The sequence below is a fragment of the Thyridium curvatum genome, assembly GCF_004353045.1.
Source record: "Thyridium curvatum strain D216 chromosome Unknown NODE_106_length_115904_cov_88.197656, whole genome shotgun sequence".
Lineage (NCBI taxonomy): Eukaryota > Fungi > Ascomycota > Sordariomycetes > Thyridiales > Thyridiaceae > Thyridium > Thyridium curvatum.
The window spans coordinates 16,779-40,011 of NW_022156861.1; the positions used below are offsets into that span (position 1 = coordinate 16,779).

Consider the following 23,233-nt stretch of genomic DNA (forward strand, 5'->3'; position numbering starts at 1 on the left):
CGATAGAGGTGCTGCTCACCGTTTACAAACGTAACAGGAACCCAAGCTTCTGGGAAAGGCAAGTTGATGAAGCTTGGCTTGGTCTTGGGGAAAGCTTGACTGTGTTGTATTCTCCACAGAACAGTGGAAAATGAGACAGAGGAAGGAAGGACAAGCCTTTTTGTTCTTCTTGGGACTTCTTTGAAATCAGCTGTTTGGCCCAGTCGGCAAGCTTGGCGTTGACTGAGGGGGCAAAGATTCGCAAGGTTGGATCGGGACGAGTTACAAAAACGTACGTACATATGCCAAGCAGAACACAGACACGCACATCAATGACAAACGGTCCAGATTTCTGGAGGGGGGCGAATTCGAGCCGAACAGTTTTGGTGATTGCCTTACTTTGGCTCGACGGACGGGACTGTCCATCCTTCAAGGTTCCACAGCCGTGGATGGCAAAGACGGTGGGAGTTTAGCATATCGCCCGAACTGCTCGTGTGCTTGGCAGTCGGGCTTCGGGCTTTCTCAAGCATTGCCTCGCCCGAAGATCGGCTCGTTCGGCTCGACCCAGCTGTTCTACACGGACTCGTAAGACTACCTTTTACAGGACTGACAATGAGGCAGCCTCGATCACCATTGCTTGTCAAACCCAAGCTGCAAGTCCGCTACGGCAGGTCGGAGATCCTAAGAAGATAACGCCGATCGCGGCTCCGGATGGAGCTCTGGAGGGGGTTCGTGACTCGATGCTCTATGATGACGTGTAACTAGAGGGGTTTCTATGGCCCGCATAGGCTGCCTAGTGGGTGAGCAGGACCCCTAAATTAATCAGTTACAGCGCTAATCAATCACATAATCACGAGCCAATCGCCTGACTGAGCCAGCCCGTCCCCTCGAGCAGATCTGTCCTATGCGAACGGAGATATCGGCGTACCATCTGGATGGCTATTCGCTGTGACTGAATGTGCCTTCGAGGTAGACGATGTTACTGGGGGCTGTTGATCGCTTTGAGCCCTCATCGGGTACACAGACAGAAAGATGCATTATTCGATGGACAACTCAATTGCAGAGGAGATGCTCCCTAACCGACCCTGACCTACTTAACGAACCTACCCAAGCACTTTACTTATCCCAACCCATCCAACGTGAACGCCAGGCAAAGTCCCGAAGAAGAAACCCCCACAAGCACAATCCCTTCCATGCCATGTATACAGACACCAACTCACTCATGGCAAGCTACCTATCTGATGGCCATGGACGCGCCCCCGCCCCGGAAGACGAGCATGCCGTGGTTGCCCCTGACCATGCCCTCCCCGGCGGGCCCGCCGGCCCTGCCCTTGCCGGTGCCGAAGCCGAGGTCCCGGATCCGCCCCGTGCCGATGTCGAACAGGCACCCGTGCACCTCGAGCCCGCGGTCCCGCACCGCCTCCTGCACGACGGCGTTGGCCATGAGCGTCGCGACCCCCTGCTGCACGTTGAGCTCGGCCACGCGCACGGCGCGCCGCCCTTCGTCGCCGATGGCCCGCAGCTCCTCGTCGTGGGCCGCGCGCACGGCGCGCAGCGGGGTCAGCCAGGTGTCCAGGACGCCGCCGACGCGGGACCCGGCCAGCGCGGCCAGGGCGCCGCCGCACGACGAGTGGCCGCAGAGCACGACGTGGCGGACCTTGAGGTGCACGACGGCGAACTCGATCACCGCCGACGTGTTGATGTCGGTCGGGCTGACGATGTTGGCGATGTTGCGGTGCACAAACACGTCGCCCGGCTGCAGGCCCAGGATCGTCGTCTCGGGGCAGCGCGAGTCCGAGCAGCCCAGCCAGACTGGCGGTGTAAAAAAGGAGAATTAGCAAGTGCCGGAATAGCCGCACAGAAATAGGTACTGAGGTAAAATGATACAAAAAAAAAACAAGCTTCACACGGCCCCTGTCTGCCCCTGTAATGAATGACACACGTGGGGGGGAAAAAGGTATGTGAGATCTCATTCAGGTGGGGAGCTTTCAGGGCACCGGTGCAATTCAGGGCAGATTTGGGTACAAGCTGGCATGGGATTTCAGGGCAACTGTGGGCACAAAAGCCCGCTAATGGGATCACTCACGGATCTGAGGCGATTGCCCGCTAGCCAGCTTAGGGAAGAACTGGGGATTTTGATGGGCCTTGTAGCCCGCCCAGGCGTTGTTGGAGCTTAACGCGTAGTGGAACACATCCTCTTCTGTTTCTCAACATGTTAGCCTCTTGAGGTTTGTTGACCGCCGGTTCCTCCTGGTACTGCTCCCAGAACCGTCCACGTCTTGGACACAGATGAGAGAGACACAGAGAGAGAGAGAGGTCTTTGTGTATGGATGAGCCATGAAATATACTTACGGTTCTGCGCCATATTGATCAAGTCGTGGAATGGGAGAGAAGTGTAGGGGCTCGGTCTGTCGTCGCGGCGTTCGAAACTCGTCCCGGGTACTTCGAGGCTGGCTCTCCTTGGATCTCGAGGAGGATGGGAATCTTATAGCACAACCTCGGGGTTATGCAAGGGCCTCACCGGACTGCGCGGGATTTTTTTTTCTCTCCCCCCTTTGCCCTTGGCTGCTGTTCTACAACAGCTGACGAAACGTCTCGCGGTTGAGGCGCCAAGCTGCTCGTTCTCCGCCTTCGACCTGCGTCCAGCGATGGCAACCTGCCGTCAGTGCGGCGGCAGCGTGGGACTTTGCTGGACTGATAAGCAGGGGTGCGTGAGACCGGGATGGGGGAGAAAGAGAGATGCGAGTTGCGCGTCAGGCTGGTCGTGGGCGGAGCTGATATGAGATTGGCACGCTTCTTCTCCTCGGGGACACACACACACACACACTTACTCACACACAAAGAGAAATGCCCGGTGTCTTTTCGTCTCTTCCTCTTCCAATGGGACAGCTAAGGCAGGGTTACGGCACTTGGGACGAAGTCGTACGAGGGGATATGTAAGTGATGCTGCGCGAGGTACCCAGTAGCGCCCGGCATGGGATCATTCGTGGCTTGATTGTCGTGGATCGGGGTGTGTGTGGGAAGCGGCGGAGAACGGGGAGACCAACAGCTTTGTTCTGTGCAGGAGGATGCTGGTGATGCCTGCGCAATAAGCGGCGGGTCCCAAAGATCAGACAGAGTATCTTGTCAGGAAAAAAAAAGACCGAAGCGGAAACAAGACACATGCAGACGAATGCGGAGGTCGAGGAAGAACAAGATGCACGATGCAGCCCAGACGGCGACCGAGATGTTCCATTTGACTCTTTTAAATTTTACCAGATTGGCCCCAAGGACTCTGCCGTCTTGGTATCATCTACTGGAATGACAAAAGGTTGTCTTTGCCATCGTGGTTGACGATGAAACTCAAGCCTCTTCAGCCAGGGAGTGCCGCGGTCACGGCAGATGTAGCACATTTTGCCCTTCTGCCCAGGAACAAGGTGTGATGGAAATGTCTGAGTGCGACGGGGGTACTGATGCTCGGCAGAACCAACCAAGATGCTGGGATTGCAGGACGTGAGCACTGATACGAAAAAAGAAACACACAGACAGAGCGAGTGAGAGACCCCAGAGAGCGAGACCGAGACGAGTGGAAGACAAACCTGAAAGCCAAGAACCATGAAAAAAGGCGGTTCCCCCCGTCGGTGTCGACCGAAAAAAGCGCCCCTCCAACAAACCTACATTGTACCAACATGATCCCATCCCTGCCACTAAGTATGCATCTGTATCAAATGCACCTCTCCCTCTCTCCAATAGGACAAGGCCAAATCGCCATGGTGCTGGCTGGCCCTGCAGGAGTCTCAACGCATCTGATCGGGGGTGCCCTGTAGGGAGGGAAGCCCGCCTCGCACTTCCCATTGCGGCATGGCATTATGGGATGGGATTCGCATAAGTGTGCGCCCGGGTCTGTGAACCTGGTGCGGCGCCTCCAGTCTTCTCGCGCAACCATGGCGTCCCGTGTGCCGCTCCTAGCCATTTCGGCTCATAAAGATCAACGGCCTCTGAAGCACGGAGATCCTGCAACGGTGTCACAGCTGCGCTACGGCTACGGTATGGGTGGTAGCCCCTGTCCCATTCAAGTAGAGTAGCCTGCCGTTCGGCCGTTCAGCCGTTCGCCTCTTGTTGGTTACGCTACATGGCCAAGGCCGTCTCACATAAACCCCCATCTCTCTTGCAGAAGCTCGACAGGCAAGACGGCTGATCAGCGACAGAAGCACAACGATAGAAGCACTGTGATTGGTCAATATCGGGAGGGGGAACATATCGCGGCGGCACACAAAGAGACACAGTACTGATGGCGGCGGTACTTGAATTGAATTGTTTCATTGACCTTTTGACCCGACCGAACGCCGAAAGTGCAACCGCACGCCATGCCTAACATGCTGGTATCATATCTAGACCTTGAGGGCCGACTCCGCGGCCTTGCGCTTCTTCTCCTGGCGCTTGTTGGCCTTCTCGCCCATGATACCACCACCCCATCGTCGGCGGGACTCCTCGCTCTTCTCCAGGTAGCCCTCCTTAACGGCGGAGACGAGCTTGGACAGCTCGCTCTTGTCCTCAGATCGGACCTCGGTGATGGCAAGAACGGCAGCAGTCTGATAGTAGCCTAGTTAGAAATCGTACATTGGCAAGGAATATGAACAAGCAAAACGGACTGACCTTCTTGTGGACGACGGTGCCGAGTCTGGCCTTGCCCTTGACAATGGCATAGGGAACGCCCATCTTGCGGCAGAGCGAAGGCAGGAAGACAACGAGCTCGATGGGGTCGACATCGTTGGGGATCAGGACGAGCGAGGCCTTCTTGTTCTCAATCAGGCCGACGACGTGGTTCAGACCGTACTTGACAGTGTAGGGCTTCTTGCTGACGTCCTCCTTCTTCTTGCCCTCCTTGACGGCGGTAGCCTCCTGGAGGAGACGCTCCTTCTTCTCGGCCTTGGTCTCAGGGCGGTACTTGTTGAGGAGCTTGAAGGCCTGGGCAGCGGTGTTCTTGTCCAGGACGTGGGAGAACTGGGCAATCGCAGGCGGCACCTTGAGGCGCATGTTGAGGATCTTCTTCTGGCGCTGGAGGCGGACATACTCCGGCCACTTCACCATGCGCGAGACATTGCGGCGGGGCTGGATGTCCTGGCCGATGCCGAAGTTGCGCGGGCGGCGCTCGAGGAGAGGGTTCTGATCACATGTGAGCATACCTCCGCCGGGATCAGGGTGGGATATAGAGGAAAGGGGACTGACCTTGGCGGCCTTCTTACCAGCCTTTCCCTGGGGGAAAGGGGCGGGCGCAACCTTCTTGCCGGACTTGGGAGGCTATCATTGAGAAAAGAAGACATCAGCAAATGTGTTCCATTGACTGTAGTCTTCCTTTGAACTCTAGAGAGCTCACGAGTGGCATTTCTGCGCACATCGCGAAGCTCAAGCCATTCTTCACCCGGTCCGAGGACACGAGCGGAAAACCAGGCTGCTCGATATGAAAATCGAGAGCGCTGGCTCGAAAGCGCAAATTGCGCGATCGAGAGAGTAATAATCAATGCATCATGAGCTTACCATCGTGTTTGTCGTGGGTTGTCTCGGGACGTTGAAAGGTGATGGTCAACCGAGTTGAGAGTTTGGCGATGGTCGAAAAAAAAGATCACGGGCACAGGGCAAGAGAATGGAAATGTGTGGATTTAGGGCTCGAACTTTTCGGCGGAAAAATGTCGGCACCAGTGGCAGGTGGGATCCGCAAGCACATTGATAGTGGGGCTGCGCTCCATCCTTGGGACGCTTTGATGACTAAGCGAAACACCATGCAGGGCTTTGATGTCCAAGTTGCTCTAATACAGAAACTTTTGGCACCAGTGACTCCTCAGTGGCGATGCGGTAGATGGATATCAAGAATTTCAACGGCATCCTGTTCGACTTCTATGCTGTCTTGAACTCCAAAATTACACAGGAGGCTTTTGCTGGCGCTCCCTTATCGCTTCGATCCAAGCTAGGCTCAGACGTTTTCCCGACATGGCCCCCGCGCCCTGTGCCATCTGCAAGACAGAAAGAGCGCTGATCAAGCGGCCCAAGAATCACCAAAAGCTGTGCAAGCAGTGTTTTATCACAATTTTCGAAGATGAAGTCCACCATACAATATCCTCATCTCAGCTCTTCTACCCTGGTGAGCGGGTGGCCATAGGCGCCTCTGGAGGCAAGGATTCCACAGTCTTGGCCTCCGTCTTGAAGACACTTAATGATCGTCATAACTACGGGCTCGACCTTATTCTTCTCAGTATAGATGAAGGCATCAAGGGATATCGAGATGATTCCCTTGAGACGGTCAAGAGAAACTCTCAACAGTATGATATGCCCCTCAAGATTGTTGGCTACGACGAGCTCTATGGCTGGACAATGGACCAGGTCGTCGAGACCATTGGCAAGAAGGGCAACTGCACATACTGCGGGGTGTTCCGGCGGCAGGCCCTCGACCGGGGTGCGAAGATGCTGGACATCAAGCATGTCGTCACTGGCCATAACGCGGACGACGTCGCGGAGACTATTCTAATGAACCTCCTGCGGGCTGACATTGCCCGGTTGTCCAGGAGCACCAACATAATGACTGGAAGCGATGCCTCCGAGGTCAAGCGCAGCAAGCCGCTTAAATATGCTTACGAAAAGGAGATTGTCTTGTATGCACACCACAAGAAGCTCGACTACTTCAGCACCGAGTGCATCTACAGCCCCGAAGCATTCCGAGGCAGCGCTCGTGGTTTGATAAAGAGCCTGGAGAGAGTGCGGCCAAGTGCTATTCTCGACATTGTTCGAAGCGGTGAAGATATGGCGAGGCTGGTCCCAGGCGAGGTATCTGGGTCCTGTGAATGCAAGGGAGGCGGGCAGTCATTGGACAATGAAGTTGGTGGCGGCTGCGGGTCACGGAACGGGCAAGGAACCAAGAAAGAACTGGCCGCGCTGGAAGCGAAACAAAGCGAAACCGAGGCAGCCGAAGCCCTGGAAACAGACATTACTACTCAAACCGTCCCCGTCACGAGGAAGGTTGCCCTGCGTCCTGCCCCGGGTGCTAAGAGAGCCACCGTCACTCAGCAGGTGCTGGGAAGGTGTGAGAGTTGCGGCTACATGTCGAGCCAGGCAAAGTGCCAGGCATGCATGCTCCTGGATGGTCTGAACAAGAACCGAGCCCAGATCCAGATATAGATGACTCTGAATAATACCCCGAATAGACTTGCAACGCACCACTTCCATAGCATACCTTGGTCAAAATGTAGGTTTGCAAGAGCTTTTCGCTCCCGAAGGGACTCATTCAAGTGCGTTCAATGTTGTCATATTGTATTGTATTGTCCGCGGACCAGCGTATAGTACAGTCGTGCCAGCTCGGTCGCCCTCCCAACCTTCGATGCTTGGTGTAACCCGTGGCGGCCGCCCAGTCTTCTTCACTCAACCATGACTTATGAGAATCGCTTCTCCACCTGTAGGAAGCCATTAGCTTTTGCCGCACATGAGTCGAACGCATGCGTATTCTCTCAAAAACCTACCCTCCAAGGGTTGTTCAATTCGAAGCCGGCTGGCGCTGCCGTGTTGTCCGTTTGACCTCGTAAATAGCCTGTGAGTCTGCGGTCGCGGTCCATCACTTGATATCGTTGTCAGCAGATGTCTACAATCCCAGTATCGGTCGTCCCGGAGCCTTACTTTGCTGTGAGGGAGTTAGTACAATATCGAGGAGAAGCTTCGTGACGGAGAGGAAATGCTCACCCTATCCCACTGGTCCACGGAGTGTCTTGACCGCTTTCCACCTGACTGCATGTGCTTGATCTTGGCCAAGCCAGCGCCGGAGACTCCGAACATCTATACTTGGTAAGCTTTGGATGCATGGTCGGAGAGTAGGAAGCACCTACGGCAATCATGATTCCATAAGGAATCAACGTCTCGAAAGGGACCGGCATGGCTGCGTCGATAATCGGACCTGATCAATTGGATATGTCAGAAGCCAGGCAGCATTTATCCTCTGGCCACAATACTTACAACTTTGGGGATTTCGTTGTCTCTCGTGATCTGCTCGTTGGACTGACTGTTCGACCAATCTCGTCAAAGGTGATTGTGATGCCGGCTCTGAATTGGGGGACTGCCAATTTAGCTCTGCCTGAGGCACTAATTTCTGGACGGGCCTGGGATCTCTACATTCCCAGTGGCACCCGATACCACATTACCTAAGCAATATCCAACCCCCAGATGTTCCATCCAGTATCCACGATCAACTTCGCGCTTTCAGACCTCTCTCACGGTCAGTACGACCTTGTTTCTACGTGTCAAGCTCCCTGTTTGAGGATCTGCTCTCATCAACTTGTCAAATAATTGCCCGAACGACCCAATTTGGCGCGTTCCTCTCACGACAATCCCCTACGACTGTCTGCTTCAGCGCCGCGGCGCCCTCAGTCGCGATCGAGTTCAAGCCCGAATCATTAATATCCTACGAAATCTACGGTGTTATTCTTCTTTGGGATGAATGGAAGCGCATCAGCCGTGTATCTTCTTCCGCATCCAGCGTAAAGTCTAGCTAGGAAGGACCGGCCAGACGGACTATACCGCAAGGCGTCCTGTGCGCACGCGAGGAGGGCCCCATGGCGGAGATGGCAAGCGCGCAGCTCATGGAGGAGGAGCTTCAACACAGCGTCATGGTCTCCGAGGAGGATGGCGATTTCGAGGTGGATGGAGCTGCAGGATCGACCGCCACAGATAAGGCTGACACAGTCGCGTCAAGCACGGAGATCAATGTTCGCGGGGATGATGACGGACCCGAGGACCAGGATATGGATGGTGAGGGCGCGTCCGAGGACCTTGAAGAGGAGGGATCTGGAGCGAATCTCCAGGAATCATCTCAGAACGGGTCTGCCCAAGAAAGCCAAGACATGGAAATCGAGGATGGTGCCGAAGATGAGGATGCTGAGGGCGAAGATGATGATGGCGCGTATGAACAAGATGCCGAAGGAGAAGAAGACGAAGAAGACATGACAGTTCAACCCGCCATATCACACGGCAACGCCCTGGAAACGCCGGATGATGCAGATCAGGATGCCGAAGGCGACGAGGACGATGAGGGAGTCGGGGCTGTCAAAATCAGACCCGGCGAGGATGATGAAGAAGAGGAAGAGGAGGACGAAGATGAAGGTAGTGAAGCCAGCGCAGGCTCTGAGGCAGATGCGCAAAGCGCCAGCGACGAAGAATCAGAGGGGGAGGAAGCCTGGGAGGATAACGCCGAAAATGAAGAAGACGACGAGGAAGAAGAGAATGTCAATTCGAATGTCTGCATGTTCTGCAAACAAGACGAGGAGAACGACCCCAGTGAAGAGTTCGAAACCTTTCTTGCCTGTAAAGGGTGTGGTGAAAATGGTACGTGGTCAAGCTTTTCTTTAATTGGTAGATTGAAAGTCTAACTGACAACACAATAGCACACCAGCAATGCGCCCGAGAGAATGACGCCATTGATCAAAGAAACGGTATGTCTTTGTGCACAAATCGCGTGGTTAATAATCCAACGCTAATTTTCACCAGGCCCCGAGAAATGGAAATGCCCAGAATGCTACGACGCCGAGCGTGAAGATGCTCTGCTCGAAGAGGGTGAGGGCGAGGATGCCGAAGGCGAGGAGCAAGAGGGTGAAGGTGACGAAAATACGTCACCAAGTAGTAGGATATCAAATGGACGACTTGGCCGAGAACTTCTGCCGGCCCCAAAGCCAAAGCCGGATTCGCACTCTGTCTTCAACCAGCTCGTGCTTGACGAAGATCCCATGGACGGTTCTCGTGTGCTTAGGAAACGCAAGACCTCCTCTGCGGAGGTCGATGAGGAAGTCATGTCTTTGCGGAAACGCAGGAAAGACACGGGCGATGAGATGAGTGTGGATGGGGAGACCGATGGGGAGGAGACGCCCCGACCGCGGTCGTCGAGGTCTCTACGGCAGAAAGCTACGAACACCCCCTCTTCTGCTTCGATCACGAAGAAGACCCGCAACAGTCTAGTGGTTAAGGCGACACTAAACGCTGCGGAGCTTAAGAAGATCACTTCGCAGAAGCCGAAGGGCGCTCTTAAGCCGGCCAACAAAGCAAGCACCTCAAGATCATCGCGGCCGGGCACGTCGCGAAGTTCAGTTCACGTTGGCGTACCCCTGACGGCACCCTTCGTCTCAACGAATTTCACGCAACCGTTCTATTCTTTCTTTGACAAAGATACAGACGAGCTCAAGGGCAAACCCTACGGCGGTATTCTGACAGAGGCAGAGGCGGACACGTCCAAGACACTTCCCACAAGTGAAGATCGCCGTCGCTTCGACGAGGCGAAGCAAAAGGCTGAGGAAGAATGGCGGGAGCGGCTTCTCAGGATGCAAGAGGAGAACGAGCTTCCGGTCAAGAAAGCGAAAAAGGCATCTGGCCCAGCTAGCCAGATCGAGTGCATCGAATTCGGCGGGTGGGAGATCGACACTTGGTACGCAGCTCCGTACCCGGAAGAATATAGCAGAAACCGGGTTCTCTACATCTGCGAGTTCTGCCTCAAGTACATGAACTCGGACTACGTCGCATGGCGGCACAAACTCAAGTGCCCCGCCAAGCACCCTCCTGGAGACGAAATATATCGGCATGGCTCTGTGTCGGTCTTTGAAGTCGACGGCCGCAAAAACCCAGTCTACTGTCAGAACCTTTGTCTTTTGGCAAAGCTCTTTCTGGGCTCCAAGACACTCTACTACGACGTGGAGCCTTTCCTCTTCTACGTCCTTTGCGAGTTCGATGACCTCGGCTACCACTTTGTCGGGTACTTCTCCAAAGAGAAGAGAGCAAGCAGCCAGAACAACGTCAGCTGTATCCTGACTTTGCCCATCCATCAGCGAAAAGGCTATGGCAACCTCCTCATCGACTTTTCCTACCTGCTCACTCGAGTGGAACAGAAGACGGGATCGCCCGAGAAGCCTCTCTCAGACATGGGTCTTGTCTCGTATAGAAACTATTGGAGGCTGGTTCTTAGTCGCTACCTGCTGAAGCACGTTCCCGAGGACAGGTTTGAGCCCAAGGGACTGAGCATCAAGCAGATCTCCGACGATACAGGCCTGACACCGGACGATGTGATTTCGGCACTTGAGGGTCTGAGGTGTCTCGTTCGAGATCCACCGACGGGCGTCTATGCATTCCGGGTCGACTTGGCATACTGCCAGGAATATGTGGCAAAATGGGAAGCGAAGAAGTACGTCACGCTAAACCCGGCCGCCCTCACCTGGACGCCATACGTGATGGGGCGCAACAACGTTGCAAACTTTGAGCTCGGACCAGCCCTCACAGCTATGGCCTCAGCGGGCGATGAGGAAGAGCCAAAGCCCACGAACGGTGAGACATCTGCAGCGCACAAAGCGGTGAACGGAGACGGACCCGCCCCCGGCGAGGTGGTCAAGGCCGAAGTGGATGTTGATGCGAACGTCATGGAGTCTACTGAACCCAACGAAACATCAGCAGATACGAACGGGTTGGTGAACGGGGAGGGCCAAGCCAAGCCGGATGGTGAGCAGGAGCAGAACCACAACGCGGCCGGCGCAGGCTCGGTCGAGCGATCGCATTCAAGTGCCATTTCGAAAAAGGCAGAGGACGAGGACTGGACGAGTGCGTACAAAGCCATACCGCCAACCCGGTTTGTGGTCTACCCGCCTTTGAATGCTCGCAGGGTCGACAGGCCCCGGCCCACGCTGGGTTCGGTTGCCACACCCGTCGTGCGTACTATGAGTGCATCGCGACCGCGCCCGCGACGTTCAATAGGCGGTGGCTCGGCCCGGCGTGCCTCGGCGTCGAAGCCCAAGAGCTCCTCCAAGAGGAAAACGGGTGGGACAGGCAGAGGCCCGGGTCGTTGGCCCAAGGGCACCAAGAAGAGCGACTACGGCGGGGCTGACAGCGGTCCCGGCATGCCCCCGGGCTGGCTCGAGAGTCGCAAACAGGCACAGGCACAGGCTCAACTCAAGAGGGACGAGAAGAAGGCAGAGCGAGAGGACCAGGCGGAAGACACGGTCCAGGTGCAGACAATAACCACAGCGAACGCTGTGAACGGAAGCCTCCATTCTGCTGAAGGGGGCGGAGACGTGGTCATGGCGGATGGAGATGGCGACGACGAATGAAGAGCGTCTTTTTGGCAGGGCACGGGTTTCAGGCCATGATATCTTCTAGGGCGCCGACAAGGGAGCGATGAGTTTTGTCACGAGTAACCATGTAACACCAGATCGGGGTCGTGAGGTTAAGCACGAGCCTATTGTGCGATTACTTAGAAATAACTTCTGCAGCATGTCTGCCTCTATTTTGCTGACAGGATTGAACCCGTCAATATCGTTCGTTGCCGGCTGACTGTGCATGTTGAGTGGCTTGTGGCAAGGCTACACGCGGCTTCTCAGGAACCAAGACACGACACCAGACCGCCCGTTGCTGCATGTACCTCTGGTGTGTGTGATACGAGGCTAATAGTAAAATACTAAAATATACCTACCTACATAGGTACCTTACCTACCACCCGACGCTTCCAGAAGAGTTCAGTTCATAGTGCCGACTCTGCCTGGGTTCGCCGGGTGTGGTCGTGCGTGGCGCCTCTTAGCGCTGCGAATGCGGGATTCGTCATAAGTGGACACCCTCCCAATCGAATCGGCACCCAAAAGCATAGGGATCGTCCACAAGTCATGCAACACGGCGCCAGTGTCGAAGAAAAGTGGTGGATTTGACTAGAGGTAAACTTGACCTCTTCTGTTTCATACACCTGCAGACCCTTCGACTCTCCCAAAGACATTCCCAACTGTCCACCCTAACCAAACTGACTGCCATCAGCGCTCCAGGCTACAGAGAGAGTGTTTTGAGGCTTTTCTCCAAAGGCCCAGCACCAACCTTCGTCATCCTGCGTTTCCGGATCCTGGGCAGCCCCGGGTCCCGCTTAAACAGAGACTGACTGGCTCTGGCCAAGGCTAGTGGCCGAGCTTCGCCCCTCTCTCTCGCTCTCTCTCCCAACCTCGCGACTCACAAGCTCATATCTGGTTGCCATTCCGGTGCATGCGACAAGTATCTGCGCTGCCAGAAGACACTCGCTACCAAGGCCACCGCACCCTGCGCGACCTCATCGGGCAACCCAGCTGCCTTGCTGCTCTTCCTTGCGCCTGGATCTTCGCTGGTCGGCCACCAACTGAGTGATCCTCCCGTTATCCATTCCACCACGTCACAAACACCCCGACAGCCGCCAATATGTCCAAGGTCATCAGGAGTGTAAAAAATGTCACCAAAGGCTACTCCAGCGTCCAGGTCAAGGTCCGCGATGGTCCGTACAAACCCACCCAATCGCCTTGGAGCCCGCGATAGTTTGATATACTGACGTTTGATCCGTGCAGCGACCAGCAACGACCCCTGGGGCCCGACCGGCACCCAGATGGCCGAGATCGCTCAGCTGACCTTTAACTCGTACGTCGCTCTATGCCGCTGATGACGGATCGCGCAATCGTCGCTAACCCTCGAGGCCCGAACCTGACAGGTCGACCGAGTTCTACGAGATTATGGACATGATTGACAAGCGACTTAACGATAAGGGAAAGAATTGGAGGCACGTCCTCAAGGCGCTCAAGGTGCTAGACTACTGCCTGCACGAGGGCTCCGAGCTGGTCGTCACGTGGGGAAAGCAGAACATATACATCATCAAGACGCTCCGAGAGTTCCAGTACATCGACGAGGAAGGAAGAGATGTAGGGCAGAACGGTAGGCGCATGCCGGCACATCCGTGACCCAACACGACCAAGCTGACCAGATTGTAGTGCGTGTCGCTGCGAAGGAGCTTACGTCACTGGTTCTCGACGACGAGCGACTGCGGGCCGAGCGGAGCGACAGGAAGTCGTGGAAGTCTAGGGTGACGGGGCTCGATGAATACGGACCTCCGCCACATGCCGAGTCGTCGCAACCGAGACGGCGCGAACCACGGCGCCAATACAGCGACGAGGAGGATGCCGAGTACAAGCTTGCTATCGAGGCCAGCAAGTTCCAGGAAGAGGAGGATCGCCGAAAACGCGAGAGCCGCAGCGGCGCCAACGAGGAGGACGACGATCTTGCCAAGGCGATCCAGCTGAGCAAGGAAGAGGAGGACAACCGACGCAGAGAGCTGGAGCAGACCAATGCGGCCTCGCTCTTTGACGACTCGCCGGTCCAAACCACCCAGAGCCAGCCACAGTACACCGGCTTCAACCAGGGCTATCAGCAGGGAAGTGCGGTTGACTTCTTTGCCAACCCGATCGAGCAGAACCAGATGCAGACGCAGCCCACGGGATACATGCCCAATGCGTACACGGGCTTCCAGACCCAGCCTACCGGCTATCCCAACGGTGCGAACGGATTTGGCATGCAACCGACGGGCTATGATCCTTATGGCCAGCAGAACATGCAGAACATGCAGGGCATGCAAAGCATGCAGTCCTTCCAGCCGCAGCCGACAGGCTACAATCCCTATGCCCAGCAGACACCAGTACAGTCGCCGCAAGATCCCAACCCGCAGCCCGGAAGCAACAACCCCTGGGCCACCAACAACACCCAGTCGCCCTCGGGCATGCAGCCCATGAAGACCGGCTCCAACAATCCGTTTGCTTCCAACATGGCGCGCCCGCAGACCTTCAAGGCGCCATCGATGCCGGCGCTCAGCAGCCTCCCGGAACAGAAGACCCTCAGCAGCTTCAATCAGCCGCAGCCGACCTCGTTCACTCCTCCTCCTCCATCCATGCAGAACAGCAACGTGAGCGAGCACGAGGCGAAGCTCAACGCGCTGCTGTCCAGCGGCGAAGGTCAAGACACCTTTGGAAATACTGGACAGCTGCGTATCCCGGCCCAGCACACCGCGCCCGGCACCTTTGTCAACAGTGCTGGCTCTGGTGTCAGCAGGCTGACGGCCGACGCGACGGGGAGCAACCCCTTCCTGCGCCAGCAGTTTACCGGCATGCCCAACATCTCTTATGGCCAGCAGATGCCGGCGGCTACTGGCCCTGCTAACATGAATGGATTTGGCGGTCAGGGCACCAACAACCCATTCGCGGGTCGGCCACAGCAGCAACAGCAGCAGGGAGGCCAGGGAGATCTGATTCAGTTCTAGCGGGGGTCGGTGTTGACGATATGTCTCTTGGGCCATGGTGGACCTCTTTGATTCCGCACTACATCTCTCGTCATAGTGCCATGCGCTCCCTACTGTCTCTTCTTACTACACATTGCATGTGACGTTGCTGCCTTGTTCTTTTTGATTTTCTGCAGGGTAGCGGGAGGTACGAGAAAAAGCTTCTTTCGGTGCTATCGTCCTGCACCTTTACACCAGATGAGATAGCCGCTTCTCCTTTTTTTTTATACACCAATACAGTGTTTTTTTTTGGCAGTGGATGACGGCAACGACATTGGAATTTTTCAAGATTATGTCGAGAGCGTGTATCTGTATCTACATATCCATCTATACATGCACGAAGCGCAGGAGGAGATATATGACTTGGAGGATGTGTGGTGGGTGAGATAGGTCACAGAGAATCGATGATTTGCAATCAAATGCGCACAGCCACAGTACAGCCCTTGTTTTCGTCGAAATTAGTGACCATATGACCTGATGATGAACAAAGAGTGTTTCACAAAGTGGAATAGGATTGAAGGCATTCACGGTCGCTGCCTCTTTACTGGCAGGTCTGGGCAGCCTGGCCAATCAGGCGAGGGAATTGGCATTAGGCAGGTGAGTGGTCTGCTGCCTGAGGTGTTTTGGTAGGGACAGCTGGTCCTCAAATACGGGCCCCACTCTGCGACAGAGCTCAGGCCCGCCCACCATTTTCCTACTTCACTACCCGACTTCACTACCTTATTCCCTAGCCCACTCAACCTCGAACTCCGTCACCACATCTTCTCTGGTCACTGGCAGGGGGGCACTCATACATCAGAGAGCTCCAGCTGCCTACCTAGTGCGAGAACAACTCCAGCTCCATTTGCGGCTTTGTCCTCTGTCTTCGAGGAGGGGTCTCTTCTTTGTCTCCTTTACCGCTTTCATTCGTTTCCATTCCCCAATACCTTTTTATTTTCCTCACTCCTGCCTCACGTAGGCTCGAGGTCTTGGCTTTGCAAGACGGAGGCTTCCAAGGCTGTCTCCACCAGGATTTTACCTTAGCTGGCTGCAAATGTCAACCAGCCTCATTTAAAAAATACCTTTCATCCCCTCGACCCAAACAACCCACACCCCCAAACGGAGCTCTCTCGACCGCCCGCCGCTATAGCACGCGCGCAGTCGACTGTATCTCCGTACGAGCATCATTCCCTAGGTCGGCAAATATCGGTGCGTCGTCTTTGATTATCGAAACAAAGGCCACAGGCTTCGACCGTTCCCAACGCGTCGGGCGCGCGACACCTTGCCCTCGCGACCTGCGACTGTCAACCCAAACCATCTTGACATCAAGCTCTCGATAGCAGAAACAAGATGTCTTTTGGCGGCGGCGGTTTCTCTGGCTTCGGCCAGCAGAATCAACAATCCTCGGGTGGATTTGGTGGCTTTGGCTCCCAACCCTCGACTAGCGGAGGTAAGTTTTGTGTGTACTGTCATTTTGCTCCCTGCATCCTGCGCGTCCCGTCCTGCTTTCCGCTTTTTCTGCGTCGAGATCCGTCTCGGACCCCATCACCATCGGGACACACCGAGCTAACGTCGTGATTCCGTGCCATCAGCCTTTGGCTCGACGAGCGGTGGCTTCGGCAGCACCCCGGCCCAGAGCTCGGGAGGAGGTCTCTTCGGTTCCTCCTCGACTGGCGGCGGTTTCGGCACCACAAGCGGTACGCTTTACTTCCTCGTTCTATACCCGAGACTTCCTTCCTTCCTCGCCTATCGATCAGAACGATGCAATGAGCTTTTTGCTTTACCTGTCAACTTTTTAGTGATGGTGCACAGCAAACGCGTTACTAACAAGAGTCTTTGTTCTAGGCGGTTTCGGCTCAGGCACTGGTGGCGGTTTTGGCGCCAAGCCCGCCTTTGGTAGCACGACCACGACAGCCGGCGGTGGTCTCTTTGGATCTTCGACGACGGCTACTGCTGGCGGAACGGGATTCGGCAGCGGTGGCTTCGGCTCGAACACCGCGTCGTCATCCACCCCTTTCGGCGGCGGCGGCGGCTCGTCGATGTTTGGAGGAAACAAGCCCGCCACCACCTTTGGCGCTGGCACGACCGGCACGACCGGTTCATCACTGTTCGGCGGCGGCGCAACTGGTGGCTTTGGCAGCGGAAGCACAGGATTCGGAGCTACAAGCAACCCTGGTATCGGCACCAATGTTGGAGAACCCCCAGGCACAGCTCAGGTGCAGTTCCAGCCGACCGTTGAGAAGGAGGCAAACAACCCCAGCCAATCCAACTCCTTCCAGAATATCCTCTTCATGGAGCCGTACAAGAAGTGGTCTGCCGAAGAGCTGCGGCTTGCCGACTACAACCAGGGCCGACGACATGGCAATGCGAGCGGCTCGACTGGAGCTTTTGGTGTGAGCTCCGGATTTGGTAGCGGCGGATTTGGAAGCACGGGTTCCGGGTTCGGCAGCACCAACACCGGTACTACTGGCGGCGGCGGTCTGTTCGGTAGTACCCAGCCTGCCTCGACAGGTTTCGGTCAGGCAGCCACAACCGGCAGCGGCTTTGGCTCAGGCACCTCCGGTGGTCTTTTTGGCCAGCAGAACAAGCCTGCAACCGGCCTCTTTGGGTCTACATCACAGCCTCAACAGACCGGCGGCCTTTTTGGATCGGCATCCACTTTTGGTAGCACGTCCGCCGGCAACGCATTCGGATCTGGCGCTAATACCGCCGCCACCACTGGCAGCGGCCTCTTTGGATCTGGTACCACACAGGCCAAACCTTCTTCATCTTTCAACTTTGGTACAGGAGGCGCGCAAACTGGCTTTGGCGGTGCGGGCACGACCGGTGGCTTCGGAAGCACCACTGGCACCGCCACCGGTACCGGAGGCGGTATTTTCGGCGGTGGAGGCAGTCAGACCACGGGCAGCGGCCTCTTTGGCGGCTCAACCCAGGCGGGTACCGGCAGCGGCTTTGGTGGTGGCTTTGGTGGACAGGGGCAACAACAGCAGCAGCAGCAGCAGCAGCAGCAGCAAGGTGGAGGTCTCTTTGGTAACGCACAACAGCAGAAACCAGGTGGACTCTTCGGAAACACGGGAAACACCAACACCGGCGGTGGCCTCTTTGGTAACGCGAATCAGGCACAGTCAGCGTTTGGTGGTGGCCAGACTGCTCAGCCTTCAGGCGGCCTGTTTGGTAACAAGCCGGCAGGATCGACAGGCGGTGGTTTGTTTGGTAGTGCCACAGCCACCCAGACAGGAGCAACTGGTGGAGGTCTCTTCGGCGGTCTTGGTGGCGCCGCCCAGACCCAACAACAACCCGCCGCTCAGCCCGGCGGTCTCTTTGGCGCAAGCCAAGCCAAGCCCTCGTTGTTTGGAGGATCTACGCAGTCGACTGGAGGTGGTCTGTTTGGTGCCCAGACCGCTCAACCCCAGTCCCTCTTCGGTAACACCGCAACGCAACAGCAGCCCCAAGCCACCAACCCCTTGTTCGGTGCTTCTCAGGGCGCGCAGAACACTCCTCAGTCGTTGACGACTAGCATCAATGATGTCTCTGCCTTCGGCACACCGTCTCTTTTCCAAGGTCTAGGCGCCGGCGAAGTGCGCGACCCTGGTCCGCTGGCTACTCCCTTGTCCGGTAGCACCACCAAGACGCCCCGACGCGGCTCCATTCTGCCTCTTTACAAGCTTAACCCGGGCTCGGCTTCCAAGTTTGTCACTCCCTCGAAGCGTGGCTTTGGGTTTTCATACAGCAACTTTGGCACCCCCACCAGCCCTTCGAGCGTAGCAAGCACTCCCGGAGGGTTCGGCCAGAGCCTCCTCATGGGCAGCACCCGCGGTCTGAGCAAGAGCATCTCTTCCAGCAGCCTCCGCCGCAGCTTCAATCCCGAAGACAGCATCCTCGCTCCTGGCGCTTTCTCTTCTACATCCGGACCCAAGTACCACACCGGCACTGGGAGCGTCAAGCGACTTGTCATCAACCGTGAGATCCGCAGCGATCTCTTCAGCACTCCCAACAAAGAGAAGCAGCCTGCTGAGCTGCTCAACGGCTCTCGCAAGCTCTCTAAGCGTGTCAGCTTCGATACAAGCACTGTCCCCGCTATCGAGAACGGTGTTGCGGGCGGAGAGGCCGTTGAGGAATCTGCCCAGGACTTGGGTTTCATCCGGCCATCCACGCGCACCAGCAACAATGCCAACGGGTCGCGGCCCAGCTCTTCCGATGCCAACCCCGAAATGGAGCAGGTCAAGGGTAACGAACTGGCCATCGTACACGAGGAAGGCTCCCCGACCGTCACCAAGTCAGTTGAGCCCCCCAAGATCAACGGCGAGTACTGGATGCGACCTTCTATGGAGGAGATCAACGCCATGAATCGCATGCAGCGCCAGCAAGTCTCAGACTTCACTGTCGGTCGCAAGGGCATTGGTCAGATCCGATTTAAGGTCCCCGTCGATCTGAGCAACATCAATATCGAGGACATCCCCGGTGGAATCGTCCTGCTGGAGACTCGCTCTGCGACCGTCTATCCTGTCGCCGCCAAGAAACCCCCTATGGGCAAGGGTCTGAATGTTCCTTCTGAGATCTCGCTCGAGCATTCGTGGCCGCGTGGTCGCGTTCATGAGAAGTCCGGCCCGCGGGTTGCGAAACATGTAGAGCGCCTGAAGAAGATTGATAACACCACCTTCATCAACTACGACGCCGACACGGGTGTCTGGACTTTTACTGTGGAGCACTTCACTACCTACGGCCTGGACTATGACGAGGACGAGGAGGAGACCGAGCCGCAGGCCGACACCCAAGAGCGAGAGGATCTGCCCGTTCTCCCTCCTCACCAGCCGGTGCAGACCTTTGTGGCGCCCCCGGAGGTCGACGATGATGACACGTTCGAATTTCGTAGGAACCGTAGGGCCGTTCCCGGAGCTTTCGATGATGAAGCTATGTCGGATGATGAGATTGTGCCCCAGAAGCAGTCTTTTTTATCTAGTGGCTCCGCGGAATACGTATCCGCTCGCTCCGTCGTGCCTGTGATTGCAGACGACGAGGAGATGGATCACGGTGATGTGGCCTTGGAGAACGAGGATATGGCGATCTCGACTTTCCAGCCCCATCATCCCGCGGAGCCCCAAGCAACGTCGCCACAACTAGGCTCGACTATGGTTCCCGACACGCCCGCCGGCATCGTGCGAGCGAGGATGCGGGCGATCAAAGAGTCTGCTACACCCCTCAAGCTCCAGGTCGCTGGCGGTGATGACTGGATGGACATGCTACGTAGGACTGTCAGTCCTCAGAAACGTGACCGGGCTGCGCTCAGGGCCCTGAACGATGTTGAGCTTCATGGGCCAGGTGTACAGGAGAAGGCACCTGTAGTTAGAAACCGCCTGGTCTCGGACGGCAGGGGCTTTGCGACGAGCATCGACCTGATGAACTCGCTCTTTGAGAAGGCCCAGGCGCCTGTCCAGCCCACACAGACCATTACGCCCGCAACGGGCTTCATGAAGGTCGGTTCTTAAATTTGTTCTTTTACCGCTGTTTGCCACAAAGGCAGCAAAATTCAGAGCCATTGTTCTGCTTTGAGCCGCCTTCCCTGTTTTGCAATGTGATTTCTGTTCATCTCTACCGTTCCATGCCGTCACTAACTCAGTCTACAGTGGCCCTACAAGCGACAGTCAAAACAACCCGAGAACGAAGCAGACATGGACCCCAAGGATCGATCTTTCCACGACTCCTTTAAGCCTTCTTGGGCTCCTGATGGGGCCTTCCTGGTTCGAAACAACAAGTTGAACGGCTTTTCCGACGGTGTCGGTGTCGTCAAGAGCTCTGCATTCACCGGTGACTTCCCTATTGAGAACCCCCTCGAGGGTATTGCCGACCATCGGGATTTGGTGGACATTCATGTCGTCAACGGCGTCCCCACCGTCTCGACTCAGCGCGTTCCTAATCTCAAGGCCTTTTCAACTTTCAGTTCCGCTGCGAAGCGCAAGCAGTCGGATCGCCTCGACTCGATCTCGCGAAACATCGACTCCTACGAGCGATCGGTGTGGGAGTTGGCGAGTGTCCTATTCGACCCCGTCGACCGTGCTGTCAGCGCCGTGGAGGAGAAGCGCATCCGCAAGGTCAACCTGGCCAAGTTCTGGAGAGGCGTCGTGCAAGATGCGTTCGCCAAGAACCTAGACCGCGCCTTCACGGCCGAGGAGAAAGCTATCGCATACCTGTCTGCCAACAAGGTGGCCGAGGCCTGCAAGCAACTGAGCGACGGCAAAGATCTGAAGCTCGCCACCCTTGTAGCGCTCATTGGCACCAGCGATGCGGTTCAAAAGGACATGAAGGAGCAGATGGAGGAGTGGCACGATGGCGATGTCCTCTCCGAGTTTAGCTTGGCCATCCGGGCCATCTACTCGCTTCTGGGTGGCAGTGTTACGGAATGCAAGGGCAAGAAGGGTGTCGGAGTCGAGAACCGCCTGGACACCGAGAACATTGCAGAGCGGTTTGGCTTGAACTGGAAGCAGGCCTTTGGTCTGCGTCTGTGGTATGGCATCTCCTCCGAGGACGACATCACCATTGCAGTGGATAAGTTCCTGGATGATGTGGAACATGGGAGCGTGCCCGCTCCTCAGCCCTGGTATGTTGAGCAGGGTCTGCAGGCTGGTTACGAGGACAACAACCTTAACCGCCGAGAGGATCTCCTGTGGGGCCTGCTCAAGGTTTTCGCCGGCCGCGCTAAGCTTGAGGACATCCTCCAGCCGGAGAACTCACAGCTCGCGCCCTTCAACTACCGCCTCTGCTGGCAGCTGAGCCAGGCACTGGGCGCCAAGAACAAGCACCTCTTTGGCGACAAGGCGGAGGCGAAGGCCGACGCGCTCACTGTTTCCTTCGCGACCGAGGTCTTATACTACCAGAAGGAGGGCAGCTGGGTCGCCGCCATCTGGGTCCTCCTGCACCTCAGCGACCCAGCCGCGCGCGCCAAGGCTGTGCAGGACGTCCTCAACCGCAACGCGGCGGCCCTCTTCACGCGCGAGTCGCGCGAGCACAACTACCACGACCGCATCGTCGAGGACATGAAGATCCCCCCGGCCTGGTTCTGGCAGGCCGCCGCGCTGCACTGGCGCAGCCGGCAGGACCGCCCCGCGCTCGAGGCGCGGTGCCTGCTCAAGGCGCGGGCCTTTGCCGACGCGCACAAGATCTTTGCCCGGGAGCTTGCGCCGCGGGCCGTCGTGGCGCGCGACTACACCGACGCCGTGGCCATGCTCGTGCGCTTCCAGCCGCACCGCCAGGCCATCCCCGACTGGGCGCTCGGCGGCGAGGTCTACGGCCACTTCTTCGAGCTGCTGGCGGAGCGGGCCGCCGCGGGCGGCAGCATCGGCGGCGGGCAGAGCAGCAGGGCTTCGGCTTCGTCGGCGCCGCGGCTCGTCGAGGCGCTCATGGCGAGCCTGCCTGCCATGTACGAGGCGTGCGGCGAGTCGGACACGACCGAGGTGGCGGCCATCACCGAGATGGCGGACGTGGTTGCCGGCGAGGCTATCGAGTTGGCTGGCAAGGGACGGGTAAGTTGTGTGCCTACACACAGGATATCATTGTCCATTAACGTTGGGGGATGAAATTTGGCTAACTAAAAGTGTTTGTTATTGCAGATGGATCTGTCCAAGATCTCGCGCCTGCCGCTCACGGAGGACCGGCACCTGAGGTACTCGAACGACCTCGCCTCGGCGTACTACCGCGAGGTTATGAGTGCGCGAGGGTAAGATGAGATGGAATTTCACGATTGAGAACAAGAAAAGGAAGAGAATGTGGCTTTGCATTTCCCATCAGCGCCTTTTTTTTCCGGCACCCAATTTTCTTTTGACCAACTCTTCCCGGTAGCGTGATGGGGGCGTGATGGGAGCGAAGCAGAGCGATGGAACAGGAGAGAGGTGGAAAATGGGGGAGAGGAACGTAGCATTGATCGACATAACATAATTGCACGAGTTTTCTTCGGTTTGGTCTCCTTCCGCATAGCAACATGGTTCGGGGACGTTATTCCTTTTTGGAGGGGAGAGAATCCTGTGGAGAGAGCATAAAAAAAGATGGGAAGAAAGGGGGGGGGATAGCAACACCAAGAACCACCGTCTGCAGAGGGAGAGAGGGATGAAGAAAACCTCTTCGAAGTGTAGTAGATAGATATGTAACACCCCAACACGCGCGCGCGCAAACACAACAACATCCGATGCT

At 56.6% G+C, this 23,233-nt stretch overlaps 7 protein-coding genes across 7 annotated transcripts; 5 read left to right on the plus strand and 2 right to left on the minus strand.

Moving 5' to 3' along the window:
- Positions 1–1,177: 1,177 nt before the first annotated feature.
- Positions 1,178–1,846, plus strand: E0L32_011423 (uncharacterized protein; the record flags this gene model as incomplete). Its single annotated transcript, XM_031134151.1, has 1 exon — positions 1,178–1,846. One exon carries the CDS (start codon positions 1,178–1,180, stop codon positions 1,844–1,846), a length of 669 nt encoding a protein of 222 aa, XP_031000582.1.
- A 2,503-nt stretch (positions 1,847–4,349) lies between these two features.
- E0L32_011424 (uncharacterized protein) lies at positions 4,350–5,499 on the minus strand (the record flags this gene model as incomplete). The annotated part of the gene is made up of 3 exons (XM_031134152.1): positions 4,350–4,550; positions 4,615–5,259; positions 5,497–5,499. The coding sequence occupies 3 exons, from the start codon at positions 5,497–5,499 to the stop codon at positions 4,350–4,352; spliced, it is 849 nt and encodes a 282-aa protein (XP_031000583.1).
- Positions 5,500–5,946: 447 nt separating this feature from the next.
- Positions 5,947–7,128, plus strand: E0L32_011425 (uncharacterized protein; the record flags this gene model as incomplete). Its single annotated transcript, XM_031134153.1, has 1 exon — positions 5,947–7,128. The coding sequence occupies one exon, from the start codon at positions 5,947–5,949 to the stop codon at positions 7,126–7,128; it is 1,182 nt and encodes a 393-aa protein (XP_031000584.1).
- A 251-nt stretch (positions 7,129–7,379) lies between these two features.
- E0L32_011426 (uncharacterized protein) lies at positions 7,380–7,874 on the minus strand (the record flags this gene model as incomplete). Its single annotated transcript, XM_031134154.1, has 5 exons — positions 7,380–7,400; positions 7,467–7,561; positions 7,621–7,624; positions 7,684–7,776; positions 7,827–7,874. 5 exons carry the CDS (start codon positions 7,872–7,874, stop codon positions 7,380–7,382), a joined length of 261 nt encoding a protein of 86 aa, XP_031000585.1.
- A 675-nt stretch (positions 7,875–8,549) lies between these two features.
- E0L32_011427 (uncharacterized protein) lies at positions 8,550–12,074 on the plus strand (the record flags this gene model as incomplete). Its single annotated transcript, XM_031134155.1, has 3 exons — positions 8,550–9,318; positions 9,378–9,425; positions 9,481–12,074. The coding sequence occupies 3 exons, from the start codon at positions 8,550–8,552 to the stop codon at positions 12,072–12,074; spliced, it is 3,411 nt and encodes a 1,136-aa protein (XP_031000586.1).
- A 1,102-nt stretch (positions 12,075–13,176) lies between these two features.
- E0L32_011428 (uncharacterized protein) lies at positions 13,177–15,055 on the plus strand (the record flags this gene model as incomplete). Its single annotated transcript, XM_031134156.1, has 4 exons — positions 13,177–13,249; positions 13,320–13,389; positions 13,445–13,680; positions 13,737–15,055. 4 exons carry the CDS (start codon positions 13,177–13,179, stop codon positions 15,053–15,055), a joined length of 1,698 nt encoding a protein of 565 aa, XP_031000587.1.
- A 1,347-nt stretch (positions 15,056–16,402) lies between these two features.
- On the plus strand, positions 16,403–22,767 carry E0L32_011429 (uncharacterized protein; the record flags this gene model as incomplete). The annotated part of the gene is made up of 5 exons (XM_031134157.1): positions 16,403–16,502; positions 16,645–16,749; positions 16,898–20,526; positions 20,677–22,569; positions 22,657–22,767. 5 exons carry the CDS (start codon positions 16,403–16,405, stop codon positions 22,765–22,767), a joined length of 5,838 nt encoding a protein of 1,945 aa, XP_031000588.1.
- Between the last annotated feature and the right edge of the window lie 466 nt (positions 22,768–23,233).